We start from the raw sequence: 18,180 nt of genomic DNA, 5'->3' as shown, positions 1-18,180 counted from the left end.
ATGCAGGTCATTAGCAGAGCACAGATGTTAAGTCTATAGTTGGGTAGTCACCCTTCATGTTGTGTATCCTCGTGGCCTGGTCGACCTTTGAACTTAACCTGAGCCGAGATGTTCTTCATGTCGTCGATTCGTGGGGTGGGATAGCCGGAAGCCCAGAGGATACAGCATCTAGGTTTTTTTTTTAGGAATAAATGGATGGTTTAAGTGCTTGCACAGTGACCACGTCTCTTGGGCACATGTAGGGTAGGCATTGAGCCCTGCCTTTCCAAATTGGAGGAAGATGCGTTGTGGACCAGTGCGCCGCAGCCGGGGAACAAGTACAACAATGGTCTCTCTTCCTTCCTTCCATTAACATCCCCCAGAAACCAGCTCCCCGGAAGCGTCTGAGATGATGGATCTGGCGTCGCTCTCTGGATGCTGAACCATTATAGCCGCCTCTGACATGACATTTAAACAGTTCCCCTCCAGCCTCAGAGTGAGGGATGGCAGGTCTAGCAAGTGCCAGGCCGTTACCTGGTGATTAATGACCCGGCTCTCCGCAGAGCACCTGAGAGAATAGAGATGGTCTGTTCGATGGCAGAAGAGACATGCAGCCCAGGGGGGAGCCCAGCTGGCCCAGGCAGTCATTCCTTCCATGTGCACACGCGTCAACGTGCGGCGCGTGTAGCTGGGAATAGCGCTGCTGAGGTCTTTCCGGATGTTTCCGGCAGCTGAAAGATGAGGCCTACGAATATGGCCACATATGAAAGCATAGTTAGCCTTGGATAGGGCTTTAGGGATTCTTAAAGTGGAACCAAAACTGAGAGAGGAGACAAGGAACACCTCCACTCTGTCGTCTGAGCCGCGTACCTCCCGGCAGGGCTACTCTTAGTAAGAAGCCTTGATATTGCATACAGTGAGCCAGTGTCTTTGCCTTGCTAACATTTGATAAATGGTTGCCTGCCACCAATTCTGGCCATTGAGTTGCTCATGGTCGGGTGTCAGATGGTCATGATTTGATATGATCCCTGCTGTGATGTTAGGCAATTCTAAACACTTGATCGTCAGGCCACCGCAAGAGAGATATTATGATATGATAGGTTACTTATAACACGCTTAATACCCAGAGAGACCCGGGGATCGAACCTGTGTTGCTGCGTGTCGTCTTGCTTCCAAGGTTAGCACATTGCTGCTGAGCTATCCTCCCGAGACACCAGACAGATCTCAGGTTAAGCGAAATGGGGGGTGTGCCCGGTCCACTGGTGCTTACATATCTTCTGCATATGTTGCCAATGACTCGTGAGGTTAATTAGTGTGTATGTTGAATGTTTTTCTTCTGTTCCGCGATCGTGTGTTGAATCGGCCATGTGGCAGCGGTGCTATGGATCACCGGTTGCCAGGTGGACCCCGATCATCTCACCGCATATTCTTTTAGACAGTAGATGTCTACGCATCCTATTTCTCACCTGCCTCTGTAGCCGGGACGGTACGATGCGCCACTTGTGTTGGTTGAATGGGATATACTTGGTTATAAAGGGGGAGACCCCATGAACCCCCACACTTTAGTGCCTTACATCAAACTCGGGTTAGGTTTGACTAGCTCATTCAGTTTTTGTTAATATTCTGCCAATTACAATTCTTCAATTACAATGAAAGCAAAGCGACAAGTACCAGGACGCAAATGAAGAAAACAAGGCTGGGTAAAATATTCACAGGGGTCATGGCTGGCCTTCACATCTGTACAACAGTCAGAGAACAAATGCCATGAATCACCAAAGCAACAGGGCCACCGGGCGCAACCTGTGCACTGGTTGCAGGCATCTTCAAAGAGACGGATGTGTTGAGACGAGCAGTGCAACTGCACCAAGTGTATACTGGCCCTACCAGGCCATAGTATGGCAGCTGGTAGAAAATGCTGCTAGTACCTGGGCATATTATGCAGTGCCTGGTAAATACCTATCTCATGTCTAGCCAAGAGCCAAAACTGTTGGCTTTGGTAATGCTTGCATTAACCAGAATACAGTACAAGGACCAGCTGCCACCTGTGTAGCTTATACATCAAGTGGGTGAAAGCATATCCCTGTTAAAGAGATTGGGCCTCATTCCGAGTATGGCGGTAAGGGATAGCGGCCACCGGTAACGAGACCGGTGGCGGTAATCCCTTACCGCCATACTCCGAGTTCCCTTTGCGCCCTCGCCCTTAACGCCTGCTTTGAGCAGGTGTTAAAGTCGAGGGCGCAAAGGGGCCTCCAAGCCAATAACGGTGACCGTAATGAACGGTCACCGTTATTTGCATCTTCCCCATTCCCATTGAGCCCTATGGGGGCTCATTTGGGAATGGGGAAGAGCCTTGGTGAATGGGCAATTACCGCCCCGCCAACCTTGGAATGGGGCGGTAATTCCGCCATCCACCAAGGCGCTGCCGGTCCGGGTACGGCGTCAACCAAGGCGTTAATAGCGCCATTGGTTAGCGCCGTACTCGGAATGAGGCCCATTGTTATTATACGACACAGCTGTAATTAAGTGATTACTTAACAAAACGCTGCTTCGAAATAACACCGACATTCCCATAATCTACTAGTTTGCCCTCAGAGTTTCCGCTTTAGCACTACTCTTAGCTATGGCTCACAGGTGGAGAAAAAACCATTCGCTTTAGCACTTAGGCCATGCCTTAGCAGCACAGTATTCTTATATATAATATGGGATGTGGCGCTGGGACTTGGAAGGGTGCACTCCTGTCTCGCCCTCTTTGCAGAGTTCCATCCAGAAAGCCACAACAGTGGGGTTGGCAATGCTTGTTTTGAGTTGCACACTGCCTGGTGGTAGAACGGCCAGGGAGATGTCGCTCCTAGAGTCCTATCTTTCTCTCTTGCTGCGAGAGTGATGAACTTTGGAGTCAATCAAAGGTTTGACTTTCAATGCTGGGTTTGCCAAAGAAAGAATGTGGCAGTGCAAGGGGCCAGAGAGAATGCGGGGGTCATCCCCTAAATTGGGGGTCAGAAGGGGAGGGGCAAAGGAGGCTGGAGGTTTGAAGGAGATTACAGTGATGGGCAGTACAGAGGGACACGAGGTAGCGGGCTGTGGAAGTGTCGGGCCCACCCACCACCCTCTTTTCATAGGTGTATTTGCAGTGGACATTTTGATTCCATTCATTGCAATTTAATGTAACATATATTGGAGAGATACTAACGAAGTCTAGATTATTTAATACCTGTCCCTTTGGGAATTTGAAATTAACACACAACATTGTTTAATGGACCAAGGCCTTGTTATAGTCCATCTGGGTAGAGAGGGTTAACATTCCATGCATACAAATGTGGAATTCATGCCAAGTCACTTCTGAAAAGTGATTGGCTAACCTATTGCCATATATGTGGGCCTATATGTGGTCACTTACTGAGGAAAAAATACCCACTTTAATCAAATTCACACGTAAAAAAGATGTTTGTGTTAACGGCAGGACTCACATCACTGCAAATGGACTGTTGTTGGTTTAATATGCATGCTGGACATGGTGCATTAAAACACACATTTCCTAGACAGGCATCCTATTACAATACTCCAATAATCAACTAATAATATTAAACTGGGGGGTATTTAATCAATGTGATGAGAAGATCGCCCTGTGATTGGCTATAGCGATATTCCTGAACATACCCATGCTAAGAGTCCTCGAATGGCATAGGAAGGAGTCATGTTCAAAAAGCTGCAGTCCTGGGCAGAAAAGACCAAAGAACTGGAATTCGACGTATGGGCCCTTACTTGGAAATTCCCAAGTCCTCTATCAGATGCCCCTTCTGTTTCTCTGCATTGTCTGGGAAGAATCTGTGCACCGCTCTGAGAAATCCTGGTAAGTAGGCTCCAGTTCTAGTCCACATGTACCACTGAGATCTACACATGCAATGGCGACAGTGGTTCGTGTGGAAGGTTAGTCTGAGGTCAGGTAGAAGGGGGCATGTAAGAGCCTGTGGCAGAAAGAGAAAATGCATTGACCCCGGGGATGTGATGACGCCCTACCATACAGACAATGCCAGACAGGGCAGCATTCACAGTCATCAATGCCCAGCAAGGCCTCTTCTCGCAAAGGGTGGAGTTTGGAAGGTGCTGGCCTTTTCAGAGGCTGAGATCTTGTCTCAATGGCCATTGACACCGCAGCATGACACTGGTTTCGGCACAATCTCACCTTCTCCCAAGGTCTGCTTCAGGACATCATGCTTGGCCTGCAGCTTCGTGATGAGGTTGCTGCCATTTAGGAACTCTTTAAATTTCTGGAAGAAGAGGAGAAGTTGTTTCAGTTTTGTGAGTTGCCTCGGGGGTGGGGGGGTGGAGGCAGAGGTGCAACGCCTCACTTTGGGTGATGAAAGAATCAGTGCTTTAAACATTATTCAACGCAGTTAACCCAAAAAATTGTGGCTTTAACGTTACTGTTCGGAGCAGCGGTGCTGGCAAACCAGGAGTCCAGCAATGTGGGCCTAAACCAGCAGTCACTTCCTACGTTCCACTCCTGCCTGCATCGCCATGCCACTGGCCATGCCCCTGGGCTGCCATTTTGCTTTTGCAACCTGTCTACGTCCCTCATCCCACATCTAGCTCCCTGTGGCCTCCGGCACCTCTGATCACACCCACCAAATCCCACACCATCACTCATCTGCCCTTCCAATGCCGCCTGCCCCAAACTGCGGGTGTGATAGTTCAAAGCAACTAGCGTTAAAATAATGAGATGGCCTTAATACATGCAAAAAAGTTTTTTTTTTTTTTTTTAATGGGGAGCTTAGTATAGGATGACATTGTGGTTTCAATAGACTCGAGCCACTTTTACAGACCTTCTGATATTAGTAAGAAGCGTAGACAGGGTAGTGCCTGAGCAGGCAAGGCCCGCCCAAAATCTGTAAATGCCCACTCGGCAGCACTGTGCAGCCAGTTATAGATGTTAATGCCACTGCTGTGGGCCCAACTACATTCGCTTCAGGCCCCACTTGTTAGACAATCCTGGCCACGCCTCTTATTTCGGATAAAATAGGCTTTTAGCATTCACCTGAAATATGAGAAGCTGCTGAAGAATCAGCTGAGTAGCGGGAAGTAGTCCCCCGGTATCTAAGAGGCGCTATGAAGATTCTCTCTCCCTCACTCGCTCTGCATATTTTTATACAAGCAGAGAAGGTGATCTGCCCATGTGTGGCACCTTTCCTTTTCCAATAACAATATAAATCCATAGGGTTATGAGCCAATCAGATCCACCGTACTCAGAGCAGGAGGTGGACCGGTCTTACCGTGAAGTAAAACACCTCAGTCTCCTGTTGGTTGGCCCGCCGCTTGGCAATGTTGATCTTACTCATGTAGGTCTCAGACGCCGCAGACTTGATGGACTCCGTGGAGCGGCTGTGCTGGAAGGCATCCGACACGTCGAAGTCTTCCACCGTCAGCATGTCCTGCATGGTCTGCATGGTGGCGTCCAGCGTCTTGCGGACCTGGAGAGATGGGAGAGGGCGGTTGAGCTCTGGAGGAGGGACAAGCAATCTGAGCTTAAACTGGTAAAGTCATTTGGTGGAATAATAATCCTGTTGCAGAGACCTGTTGAGGCTCTGTTGATGCCATACCTCAATGTTGGATGATTGACACTGGCTTCCACCATTTTAAGAGCAATGAAATATCATTGATTTAAGTAAAGGGTCAGCCACCTTCAGATGTTTCAGACACAGCTCCAATCATCTCCTAACCAGCATCATCAAGGGTAGGAAACCAAGAGATGTAGAGTCCAGAGCTACAAGCTGCAGACTGCTGATTTCGGATTTTCAGTGCTTAGGAGCATTATAACTAACCAATGCTATAAAGGCACATATTATTATCGACATAGCTGCAAAACTGCTGGTAACCTTTAACCTTTGCAAGGACAAAAGATGTCTAACATGAAGATTCTCCTTATGGGAGTGGAGTCAATAAGTAGGAGTGGTGGTCCCTAGACTAAAGAAAGTTAACACTCCCACAAAAATGAAACAGTTCCCCACGATAAATATATAAGTAATTCAAGCAATACTAAAAGAAATTCTGAGGACACACATTCCGGCACAGAAAATGGCGAGTAGGCCACGATACATTTGCAATTTTATATTGGGCCCCATTGATAGTTCTCGCAGCATGGAGAGGAAGCGTGTTGAAAAGCCTTTGTCAGAGCAGTGCAACCACACACCCCCACACTTATGTCCCTCAGCCTAGTTTCACAGCCCCTTGGTCGCAAATTACTGGTCCCCACTTCCAGCGATGGAGATCGAATCAGCCCCCATACTTCCATCATTGATCAGGTTCAGCTAACATTGCGCTCAATTTATAGAGCAAAGCAGGCACATCACGCGGACAGAAATCTCATGATCAGCCAACATTGAGCTCAATTTATAGAGCAAAGCAAGCACATTGCGTGGGCAGAAATCTCATGATCAGCCAACATTGCGCTCAATTTATAGTGCAAAGCACGCACATCACGTGGGCAGAAATCTCATGTTCAGCCAACATTGCGCTCAATTTATAGTGGAAAGCACGCACATCACGCGGGCAGAAATCTCATGTTCGGCCAAAATTGCGCTCAATTTATAGAAGCACGCACATCACGCAGGCAGAAATCTCATGTTCAGCCAACATTGTGCTCAATTTTTAGAACAAAGCACGCACATCACGCAGGCAGAAATGTCATGTTCAGCCAACATTGCACTCAATTTATGGACCAAAGCACACACATCACGCGGGCAGAAATCTCATGTTCAGCCAACATTGCGCTCAATTTATAGAGCAAAGCACGCACATCACGTGGGCAGAAATCTCATGATCAGCCAACATTGAGCTCAATTTATAGAGCAAAGCAAGCACATTGCGTGGGCAGAAATCTCATGATCAGCCAACATTGCGCTCAATTTATAGTGCAAAGCACGCACATCACGTGGGCAGAAATCTCATGTTCAGCCAACATTGCGCTCAATTTATAGTGGAAAGCACGCACATCACGTGGGCAGAAATCTCATGTTCGGCCAAAATTGCGCTCAATTTATAGAAGCACGCACATCACGCAGGCAGAAATCTCATGTTCAGCCAACATTGTGCTCAATTTTTAGAACAAAGCACGCACATCACGCAGGCAGAAATGTCATGTTCAGCCAACATTGCACTCAATTTATGGACCAAAGCACACACATCACGCGGGCAGAAATCTCATGTTCAGCCAACATTGCGCTCAATTTATAGAGCAAAGCACGCACATCACGTGGGCAGAAATCTCATGTTCAGCCAACATTGCGCTCAATTTATAGAGGAAAGCAAGCACATCACGCAGGCAGAAATGTCATGTTCAGCCAAAATTGCGCTCAATTTATTGAGCAAAGCACGCACATCACACAGGCCGAAAACCCATGTTCAGCCAACATTGCGCTCAATTTATAGAGCACGCACATCACGCAGGCGGAAATGTCATGTTCAGCCAAAATTGCGCTCAATTTATTGAGCAAAACACGCACATCACACAGGCCGAAATCTCATGTTCAGCCACCATTGTGCTCAATTTATAGAGCAAAGCACGCACATCACGCAGGCAGGAATCCAATCAGCTCACATGAAACACTACATTCACACAGACGATGTCCAAAAGAGGAACCCTACAATGACGTTCCCATCTTTTGGGGCTCAACTGAGGGTTCCGCAGGAAGGTCTAAACTCTAGTTTCACAGGCGAGATAGACTTCCATTGCAGCATTGCCCAAGTGTCATTCAGCCTCTGCATTCGCCAGGTTGCAAAAGGAAAGAAGCTGTTTGCTGAAGAGCTGCGACAAGCATCACAGCTACAGCAGGTGATAGTTGCAGATTACGTCTCGCCACTGTGGACCCTGGCACTTGGCAGCAGTGGCTTTTCCCAGAGAAGCCCCTCCCTTTCCATGCACCCACTTTTACAACATGTCATGAATAGAAAGAAAGGCAACCATTTTAAAAGCGGAGAGAAAGATCGCTCGAAAGCATCTCTAGGTGGGGTTTGCTTCAACTAGGAGGTCACAAGAGCCAACTGCTGTGACCTCTCTTTGAGAGACCCTAGACCCAAGTGATATGTGTCCTTTTCATGTTAGCACCTTCAGTCAACAACAGAGTTTTCACATAGTCCTCGAAGTTTGTATAACTAGAGAAATGTATACATGTCTGAACTGCAGCATTAAAGTTACATGTGCAGGCCATCACATTATGCTGAATCAGACAAATAAAGTGGCCAGTGTGCAGCAGGGCCAGCCTCCTACTAAAACTGCAGGAAAACAAGGGGAGCGGCAGAGGGCGCCAGGGGAGCGCCAGAGGAGCGCCAGAGGAGCGGCAGAGGAGCGCCAGAGGAGCGCCAGGGGAGCGAAAAAAAGGAGCGCCGGAGGAGTGCTAGGGGAGCGCAAGAGGAGTGCCAGGGGCGCGCCAGGGGAGAACCAGGGGAGTGCCAGAGAAGCACCAGAGGAGAGTCAGGGGAGCACCAGGGGAGTGCCAGGGGAGTGCCAGAGGAGCACCAGAGGAGAGCCAGGGGAGCACCAGGGGAGTGCCAGAGGAATGCCAGGGGAGCACAAGAGGAGCGCCAGGGGTGCGCCAGGGGAGCACCAGGGGAGCGCCAGAGAACCACCAGAGGAGAGCCAGGGGAGTGTCAGAGGAGCACCAGAGGAGAGCCAGGGGAGCACCAGGGGAGTGCCAGAGGAGTGCCAGAGGAGCACCAGAGGAGCACCAGGGGAGCACCAGAGGAGCACCAGGGGAGCGCCAGAGGAGAGCCAGCGGAGCGCCAGGGGAGTGCCAGAGGAGCACCAGAGGAGTGCCAGGGGAGTGCTAGAGGAGCACCAGAGGAGCACCAGGGGAGCGCCAGAGGAGTGCCAGCGGAGCGCCAGAGGAGTGCCAGGAGAGTGCCAGAGGAGCGCCAGAGAAGCACCAGGGGAGCGCCAGAGGAGCATCAGAGGAGCGCCAAAGGAGCGCCAGGGGAGCACCAGGGGAGCGCCAGAGAATCACCAGAGGAGAGCCAGGAGAGCGCCAGGGCAGCTCCAGGGGAGTGCCAGAGGAGCACCAGAGGAGTGCCAGGGGAGTGCCAGAGGAGCGCCAGAGAAGCAGCAGGGGAGCGCCAGAGGAGCATCAGAGGAGTGCCAAAGGAGCGCCAGGGGAGCACCAGGGGAGCGCCAGAGAAGCACCAGAGGAGAGCCAGGAGAGCGCCAGGGCAGCTCCAGGGGAGTGCCAGAGGAGCACCAGAGGAGAGCCAGGAGAGTGCCAGGGGAGCGCCAGGGGAGCACCAGGGAGCGCCAGAGGAGTGCCAGGGGAGCACCAGGAGAGCACCAGAGGAGCACCAGGGGAGCACCAGAGGAGCACCAGCGGAGCGCCAGAGAAGCACCAGTGGAGAGCCAGGAGAGTGCTAGGGGAGTGCCAGTTGAGCGCCAGGGGAGCGCCAGAGGAGCAGAGCTAAGGACTAACATAGCCTCACGCCTTCCTAGGACCGCTGCCTGTACCGGAATAGAGGTGTGGGACTTGTGATTTTTTTTAATATTCTTTTTTTATATTTATGATCCTGGGTAAATGTAATGAATTTTGCTGGCTTTATTCACATCAATCAGTAAAATGAATTGTTATGCTATGAAATTAAGATGATTTGTTTTAATTGAATCATGCTATGTAATTAAGATTATTTGTTTTAATTGAAGGTTGTTAAAGGTTATTTTATAACCATATAACATTAAATAATAAAGAAGAATAAAAACTAAAAAGTGGCCTTTCTTGGAACACGGTTATGGCACATAGATGGGCACTTTGGAGATTTACCATGGCCTGTGGATTGCCTACAATTGTTTGCTGGTTTCCAGAGCCCCACATGCCGCCCAATAACCACCCCAGTGCCCCATTATCACCTCCTCTCTGTTCACATCTCAGGATAGCAATTTCAGAGAGATTCTGGAGCGGGTTACTTACCTCCTCGTTCTCGATCTTCAGGGTGGTAAGTCTTGACTGCAGCTGGTGGTAGCGCATGAGCAGCTCAGTCTGGACCGGCTGCTGCGCACTCACTTGGCACACCTAAGAAAGGAAGCCAGGCACACTCATTACATCACGTGATCTGCACTACCACAAGGGGCAGAAAATAGAAACGTGCCATGGAGCACCAGCCATTGGCTGAGTCAACACATGTGATGTATTTTCTACACATTACACTGAATCGAGTCACATGTGATTAGCCAGGCCGGAAGTTCTTTGTGTGCTGTGCTTACGGTACGTCCTACACTCATTTACAAAGTTCACTTCAGCAGCAGGTGCAATGAAAGGGGGCGGGGATAAGATGGTTCGAATCAAACTCCCTGAAAAAGGGTGGAACCATCTTATCACCGCACTATAAATGGGCGTCTTCCCCAGGGTTGGCACAAGAGACTGCGCCTTGTGTTCCTCACACTCCAATACTTTGCGGCTAGTGCAGTGGCGCCCCGTTGTGTGTGGGAGGGGGGGTTCTACCCCAGTGCTCATGCAATGGGCAGTGCCTTGCTTTCAGTTTAGTGGAAATAGGTTTCTACCCCAGATCTAGTGCAAGGGACTGTGTGCCTGTGTACCTCGTCCCCCATGTGTACCTCGTCCCCATTGTGTACCACGTCCCCCATGCGTACCTCATCCCCCATGAGTACCTCGCCCATGCGTACCTCGCCCCCATGTGTAGCTCGTCCGCCGTGTGTACCTCGTACCGCATGTGTACCTCGCCTCCATGTGTACCTCGACCCCATGTGTACCCAATCCTCCATTGGTACCCCGTCCCCCATGTGTACCTCAATGCCATGTGTACCTCAATGCCATGCGTACCTCGCCCCCCATGTGTACCGCATCCCCCATGCGTACCTCGCCCCCCATGCGTACCTCATCCCCCATGTGGGGCTGGAACTCGAACTTCAGGGGAGGGCAGAAGACCTGGTTGCACAGGTCCATGACTTTGTGCTTGTCGCTGCGGGCATCCAGGTTGTCCACGGCATTCTCGATGATGTCCAGGCCCTCGTGCCGGGAGGTCTCCAGGTTATACTCGGCAGAGAGGTAGGTCCTGAAAGTGCGTGCCAGGCTGGCATGGAACCCGAGATCACAGCACTGAGGGAAAGGAAAACATGAACAGACTTTCAAACGAGGTGCCATGCCAAGTTACCTTCACAGAATTGCAAGGAGCTTAGAGTGCTACAAACCATGACCCCCAGTTCAGCAGCGAGTCACAGGTTTTACACCACTGTAACCCCATCTCTTAACATGAATCACATTTTTCCTTTTTCTCAGTTGTCAACAATCACCAAACCTTTTCTGCACAAAGGCAGTACTTAAGCAAAATACCCTGAGATGGGGGGTATCACTGTGTCTGGTAATGCCCCGGGCCGCATTTACAGGCCCAAGCCAAGCGAGGGCCTTCACGAAGGCCCCGGGCATTACCAGATACGCTAATACCCCCGTAGCGACGTTGTCCGCCATCGATTGGGGAGAAGGGACTACTTCCTTTCCATGGCGGCCATTCGCGCAGGGGAGATGCGCCTGGAACACTAGTGTCCCGGCGCAGGCGAAGGACAGAGCAGCGCAGGTAAGTGGGGTAGACAGGAGAGGAGATGTGGAACAAGGGGGCGGGGAAAGGGCAGAGCGCACACTTACCTGGTTCCCGCCGAGGGAAGATGGTAGCCCCCCACTCTGAGGAGACTGGAACAGGGTCCCCATGTGGTAAAGACCCCGTTCAGAGCTTCCTCATTGGCTGGGGGGCCGCCGGGTACTCATTTTTATTAAACAGGCAAAAATACTCCATTTAGAACAAAGGCTCTTATGAATGGAGCGGTTTGATGTGATTTTTATTTGATTTGAACATTTATCAAACGCTAATGACTCAGAGGGTATATAAGCGCTTGCCAAAGCATTACCAGAAAAGAGAGAAAGAAAGTAAAGCCACGCGAATTCCATCTGAAAGACAACGAATTGTCCAACTGGATTTCTTCAGGGAGAAATTCCAGAGTCTTCTCTCCCTCTGGCTGCAGGTGTAGTATAGACTGTGGCAGCTCACTTGCCCCAGGGTCTACCCTGGCTCTCCTGTGGGATCCTGTATCTGGTACACAGCGGGGGGGGGGGGGTCCTATTTATTATTTATTTATTGACCGTTGGTGTATATGGCACCAGATGCAACAACCGAAGGCTTTGTGCTCGGACTCTAATACATGCCACACCTTTTCAGGTTGGCCACTACTTGCAGATAGCAGAGGTACCATGATCAGTTAAATTTGCCCAAGCCGGTGGCACATGGAGCACAAGCTACGGGCTCTACAAAAACATTCTGCCTCCACCCTATAAAACGGCCTCTTCAAGGCCTTTGGAGCCATTGGCGACCCACTGCTTTGGCAAAAATCATGCACTGGCATGCACTTCCACTAGGCTCTGGGAGGACTGGCATGAGCCATCCTTCTCTGGCACCTGGCGGAAGTTAGTTCACCTTCCAGCAATCTAAAAAGATACCCACTCTCTTAAAATATGCCGAGAAAATAGAAAAGGGGAAAAAACGTATAATAAGAGTTCGAAATTCATCATTCAAGATAACCATTGACCTTGCAGACACCATCCTGCAGCCAATTGTCAATCAATTTCACCCCCAGCAAAGTACAAAACATTTCACAGAACAGAAGAGGATTCATTACATTACATCAAAACTATTTACGAGCTTTGTTCACCGAATATTCTCGCTAGAAAGAGAACCCTGGCAGACATGTGGACTGAAATCTGGGAGGGACTCTTGACACAGAGGCTATCCATGCCTCCTTCACTGGGCTCAAGGAAATCTCAAATAACCTGAAGAGCAGAGAGATCCAACATGAAATAATACAACGTGCCTACTTTGCCCCAACTAGTTTATACGCTATGAAACTTTCTCAATCACCGTCCGGCTGGGGAAAATGTGGGCGACGAGGCACGATGAAAGGCATGATTTATAATCATACGGACCCTGGAGGTCTTGCCCATTCTGTAGTCCTATTGGGCCCCACTGGAGAAATGCAGCCAAGCCGCTTGGTAATCCTGCCTCTGTTAATACAACTGTGTAGAGGTAGATACCGCCACACAGCAGTAGGTGGAATCTGTGGGTATGAGTATCTAGATGCATAAGGTTTATAGTGATTGCATCGAATGCCAAAGCATCTAAAAAAACAACAAAAAAAGCATAGAATGCATTTTTTTAAATTTTTTTATGGGGGGTCCTTCCCCACCCCCTGTTTTTATACACCTTAAACCTCATTATAATAAAAAGAAAAGCTTTACCTTTGGAAAAAATGCATTTGATGCTTTTTTTAAATGCTTTTTTCCCGATCCTTTGTCATTCAATGCTTTATATTCGAAGCAATCACTGTATGCAATAATAATTCTATGACGCACAACATGCTGTATTTGGGAATATTGCATGTTTTTCCGGTATCACACTTCTGGTAATGATATCCGATGAATGCAAGAAGCCCTCACATAAATACCATAATCTGATCCAATATTGTTTTCCAATGGTTAAAATATCTTACTATCGTACTATTTTACAGCATATCAATTGATTTAATGATCACCCTTAAATACATTTTTTAAAAGACAGATAATGTTCTATAATCAGAGCGAAGAGGGTAGGGTGACACAAATACAGCGAGGCACATACAACTTGGAGAAAGAGCTTGAGCAAGTAGTAGCACCATTGCTGCTATGACCAAAGGGAAAGTGTAATGGGAGAAATGGGACATTTTGGAATGAGGGGATGGGAGCCGAAAGAAATGTGATCAGAGACTTGCTTAAGGTTCATCTAAAGTTGGGATTTGCTTGAGTGTATATTTTACTCTCATGGATAAAATAGCAGACGGTGATTGGGAAGTGGAAGGGGACGGAAACGGTGATGTGGAAAATGGTTTAGTTGTATGTGTCTTATAGTATATGTGTCCGTAACGGCTAAAAAATCCTCTTCGGTCTAGTGTGCCTTAGTCAAGATCAGGAACTCAGGTTTGTGGCCCATCTCCTGTGTTAAACGTGTTAATTGCAGGTTGCTAAGCGCCTCAACTCACCAGCTGGTCTGGGAGGGAGGAGTGACTCCAGTGTGGCCTGTTGTTGGCCCGGAGTAAGTTTAAATGTGTGCGCACCTCGGCCGGGCACATACAATCAGGGGCTACACAGACCTCTCCGTAGAGGGCCAACGTAGCATAGGGGGCCCACATGACTACGTCATCACCTCATGCCGGGTGGGATATCTGGAAGAGGGGCTCCATGCCACCAATGTCTTCCTGCGATTGCCACGCAGCAAGGGAACACTTTCCTACCCACCTCCCCTATAAGGAGCTGTGGCTTAGCTGTGAATTCTATAGTCATAACGAGAAAGGGAGAGGCAGTACCACTTGAGGTACCTGATGACACAAACATCTCCAGAGTTGACTTTTATTCGCTCACCAACCAGCGTAGGAACTTTGAGGCCCAGAACCGAGATAGGTTGGCAATGTATTTATTTTTATATATTTTATTTATTGGACATTGTATGGCGCCTATACGCAAGTGTTTCCAGGCGCCACAAGAGAGGAAGTGGGGGTGGGGAGAGAAGGGAATCAAGAGCATAGATGAACCGAAAACAAGCAACGGTTATATCGGCCTTGTGACAATCCTACCATGCAAGGGCTAGAGAAGGTTGGTAGGTGCAGGGGGGAGAAGCGCAGGAGTGGGGTGCCCCCAGAGAAGGTGGCAGGGAAGAGCCAGGGGAAAAGAAGTGCTGTGGGGAGGGAAGGCCAGGTTGGGCTAGTCCAGGAAGTGTTAAGCGCCAGGAGAAAAGGAGGAAAGTAGGATGAGTGCTATGGGAAGGGAGGGCCAGGTTGGGCTAGTCCGAGAAGTGCTAAGTGCCAGGGTAAAAGGGGGAAAGGGAGGATGAGTGAGTGCTGTGGGAAGGGAGGGCCAGGTTGGGCTAGTCCGGGAAGTGCTAAGTGCCAGGGTAAAAGGGGGAAAGGGAGGATGAGTGAGTGCTGTGGGAAGGGAGGGCCAGGTTGGGCTAGTCCGGGAAGTGCTAAGTGCCAGGGTAAAAGGGGGAAAGGGAGGATGAGTGAGTGCTGTGGGAAGGGAGGGCCAGGTTCGGCTAGTCCAGGAAGTGTTAAGCGCCAGGAGAAAAGGAGGAAAGTAGGATGAGTGCTGTGGGAAGGGAGGGTCAGGTTGGCAGAGTCCAGGAAGTGCTAAGTGCCAGGGGAAAAGCAGGAAAGGGAGGATGAGTGCTGTGGGAAGGGAGGGCCAGGTTGGGCTAGTCCGGGAAGTGCTAAGTGCCAGGGTAAAAGGGGGAAAGGGAGGATGAGTGAGTGCTGTGGGAAGGGAGGGCCAGGTTGGGCTAGTCCGGGAAGTGCTAAGTGCCAGGGTAAAAGGGGGAAAGGGAGGATGAGTGAGTGCTGTGGGAAGGGAGGGCCAGGTTCGGCTAGTCCAGGAAGTGTTAAGCGCCAGGAGAAAAGGAGGAAAGTAGGATGAGTGCTGTGGAAAGGGAGGGTCAGGTTGGCAGAGTCCAGGAAGTGCTAAGTGCCAGGGGAAAAGCAGGAAAGGGAGGATGAGTGCTGTGGGAAGGGAGGGCCAGGTTGGGCTAGTCCGGGAAGTGCTAAATGCCAGGGTAAAAGGGGGAAAGGGAGGATGAGTGAGTGCTGTGGGAAGGGAGGGCCAGGTTCGGCTAGTCCGGGAAGTGCTTAGTGTCAGGGTGAAAGGGGGAAAGGTAGGATGAGTGCTGTGGGAAGGGCGGGCCAGGTTGGGCTAGTCCGAGAAGTGCTAAGTGCTAGGATAAATGGGGGAAAGGGAGGATGAGTGCTGGGGGAAGGGAGGGCCAGGTAGGGCTAGTCCGGGAAGTGCTAAGTGCCAGGGTAAAAGGGGGAAAGGGAGGATGAGTGCTGTGGGAAGGGAGGGCCAGGTTGCGCTAGTCCGAGAAGTGCTAAGTGCCAGGAGAAAAGGAAGAAAGGGAGGATGAGTGCTATGGGAAAGGAAGGCCAGGTTGAGCTAGTCCAGGAAGTGTCAAGAGCCAGGTGGAAAGAGGGAAAGGGAGGATGAGTGCTATGGGGAGGGAGGACCAGGTTGGGCTAATCCGGAAAGTGCTAAGTGCGAGGGTAAAAGGGGGAAAGGGAGGATGAGTGCTGTGGGAAGGTAGGGCCAGGTTGGGCTGGTCCGGGAAGTGCTAACTGCCAGGGAAAGGGAGGATGAGTGCTGTGGGAAGAGAGGACCAGGTTGGGATAGTCCAGGAAGTGCTAAGTGCCAGGGGAAAAGGAGGAATGGGAGGTTGAGTGCTGTGGGAAGGGAGGACCAGGTTGCCAGAGTCCAGGAAGTGCTAAGTGCCCAGGGAAAAGGAGGAAAGGAAGGATGAGTGCTGTGGGAAGAGAGGACCAGGTTGGGATAGTACAGGAAGTGCTAAGTGCCAGGGGAAAAGGAGGAAAGGGAGGTTGAGTGTTGTGGGAAGGTAGGATCAGGTTGGCAGAGTCCAGGAAGTGCTAAGTGCCAGGGGAAAAGGAGGAAAGGAAGGTTGAGTGCTGTGGGAAGGGAGGACCAGGTTGGGCTAGTCCGGGAAGTGCTAAGTTCTAGGGTGAAAGGGAGAAAGGGAGGATGAGTGCTATGGGAAGGGAGGGCCAGGTTGGGCTAGTCCGGGAAGTGCTAAGTGCCAGGGTAAAAGGGGGAAAGGGAGGATGAGTGAGTGCTGTGGGAAGGGAGGGCCAGGTTCGGCTAGTCCGGGAAGTGCTTAGTGTCAGGGTGAAAGGGTGAAAGGTAGGATGAGTGCTGTGGGAAGGGCGGGCCAGGTTGGGCTAGTCCGGGAAGTGCTAATTGCCAGGGTAAAAGGGGGAAAGGGAGGATGAGTGCTGGGGGAAGGGAGGGCCAGGTAGGGCTAGTCCGGGAAGTGCTAAGTGCCAGGGTAAAAGGGGGAAAGGGAGGATGAGTGCTGTGGGAAGGGAGGGCAAGGCTCGGCTAGTCCAGGAAGTGCTAAGTGCCAAGGTAAAAGGGGGAAAGGGAGGATGAGTGCTGTGGGAAGGGAGGGCCAGGTTGGGGTAGTCCGGGAAGTGCTAAGTGCCAGGATAAAAGGGGGAAAGGGAGGATGAGTGCAGGGGGAAGGGAGGGCCAGGTTGGGATAGTCCGGGAAGTGCTAAGTGCCAGGGTAAAATGGGGAAAGGGAGGATGAGTGCTGTGGGAAAGGAGGGCCAGGTTGCGCTAGTCGGGGAAGTGCTAAGTGCCAGGGTAAAAGGGGGAAAGGGAGGATGAGTGCTGTGGGGAGGGAGGACCAGGTTGGGCTAGTCCGGGAAGTGCTAAGTGCCAGGGGAAAAGGGGAAAGGGAGGATGAGTGTTGTGGGAAGGTAGGGCCAGGTTGGGCAGGTCCGGGAAGTGCTAAGTGCCAGGGAAAGAGAGGATAAGTGCTGTGGGAAGGGAGTACCGAGTTGGGATAGTCCAGGAAGTGCTAAGTGCCAAGGTAAAAGGGGGAAAGGGAGGATGAGTGCTGTGGGAAGGGAGGGCCAGGTTGGGGTAGTCTGGGAAGTGCTAAGTGCCAGGATAAAAGGGGGAAAGGGAGGATGAGTGCAGGGGGAAGGGAGGGCCAGGTTGGGATAGTCCGGGAAGTGCTAAGTGCCAGGGTAAAATGGGGAAAGGGGGGATGGGTGCTGTGGGAAAGGAGGGCCAGGTTGCACTAGTCGGGGAAGTGCAAAGTGCCAGGGTAAAAGGGGGAAAGGAAGGATGAGTGCTGTGGGGAGGGAGGACCAGGTTGGGCTAGTCCAGGAAGTGCTAAGTGCCAGGGGAAAAGGGGAAAGGGAGGATGAGTGCTGTGGGAAAGGAGGGCCAGGTTGCGCTAGTCCGGGAAGTGCTAAGTGAGAGGGTAAAAGGGGGAAAGGGAGGATGAGTGCTGTGGGAAGATAGGGCCAGGTTGGGCTGGTCAGGGCAGTACTAAGTGCCAGGGAAAGGGAGGATGAGTGCTGTGGGAAGGGAGGACCAGGTTGCGATAGTCAAGAAAGTGCTAAGTGCCAGGGGAAAAGGAGGAAGGAAAGGTTGAGTGCTGTGGGAAGGGAGGACCAGGTTGGCAGAGTCCAGGAAGTGCTAAGTGCCAGGGGAAAAGCAGGGAAGGAAGAATGAGTGCTGTGGGAAGAGAGGACCAGGTTGGGATAGTCCAGGAAGTGCTAAGTGCCAGGGGGAAAGGAGGAAAGGGAGGTTGAGTGTTGTGGGAAGGGAGGACCAGGTTTGCAGA

General features: G+C 50.8%; 1 protein-coding gene and 1 long non-coding RNA gene across 5 annotated transcripts in view; one reads left to right on the top strand and one right to left on the bottom strand.

Annotated features, from left to right (window-relative positions):
• The window catches only part of SRGAP3 (SLIT-ROBO Rho GTPase activating protein 3), a 780,680-nt gene that overhangs the window by 104,564 nt on the left and 657,936 nt on the right, over positions 1 to 18,180 (bottom strand). For all 4 annotated transcript variants that reach the window (XM_069643471.1, XM_069643470.1, XM_069643468.1 and 1 more), the window contains exons 7-10: positions 10,845 to 11,066; positions 9,921 to 10,022; positions 5,250 to 5,447; positions 4,163 to 4,247 (exon numbers count right to left, since the gene is read on the bottom strand). In XM_069643471.1, coding sequence (XP_069499572.1) covers positions 4,163 to 4,247; positions 5,250 to 5,447; positions 9,921 to 10,022; positions 10,845 to 11,066 — 607 coding nt within the window. The remainder of the gene's footprint in view (positions 1 to 4,162; positions 4,248 to 5,249; positions 5,448 to 9,920; positions 10,023 to 10,844; positions 11,067 to 18,180) is intronic.
• LOC138566333 (uncharacterized) overlaps positions 1 to 18,180 on the top strand; it is a 292,266-nt gene that overhangs the window by 224 nt on the left and 273,862 nt on the right. The window lies entirely within an intron of this gene.

This window comes from Ambystoma mexicanum, chromosome 2p (assembly GCF_040938575.1).
Source record: "Ambystoma mexicanum isolate Mex_15411 chromosome 2p, UKY_AmexF1_1, whole genome shotgun sequence".
Taxonomy (NCBI): Eukaryota; Metazoa; Chordata; class Amphibia; order Caudata; family Ambystomatidae; genus Ambystoma; species Ambystoma mexicanum.
The sequence above is the reverse complement of the archived record's forward strand: the minus strand, read 5'-3'. Positions and strand labels throughout refer to the sequence as shown.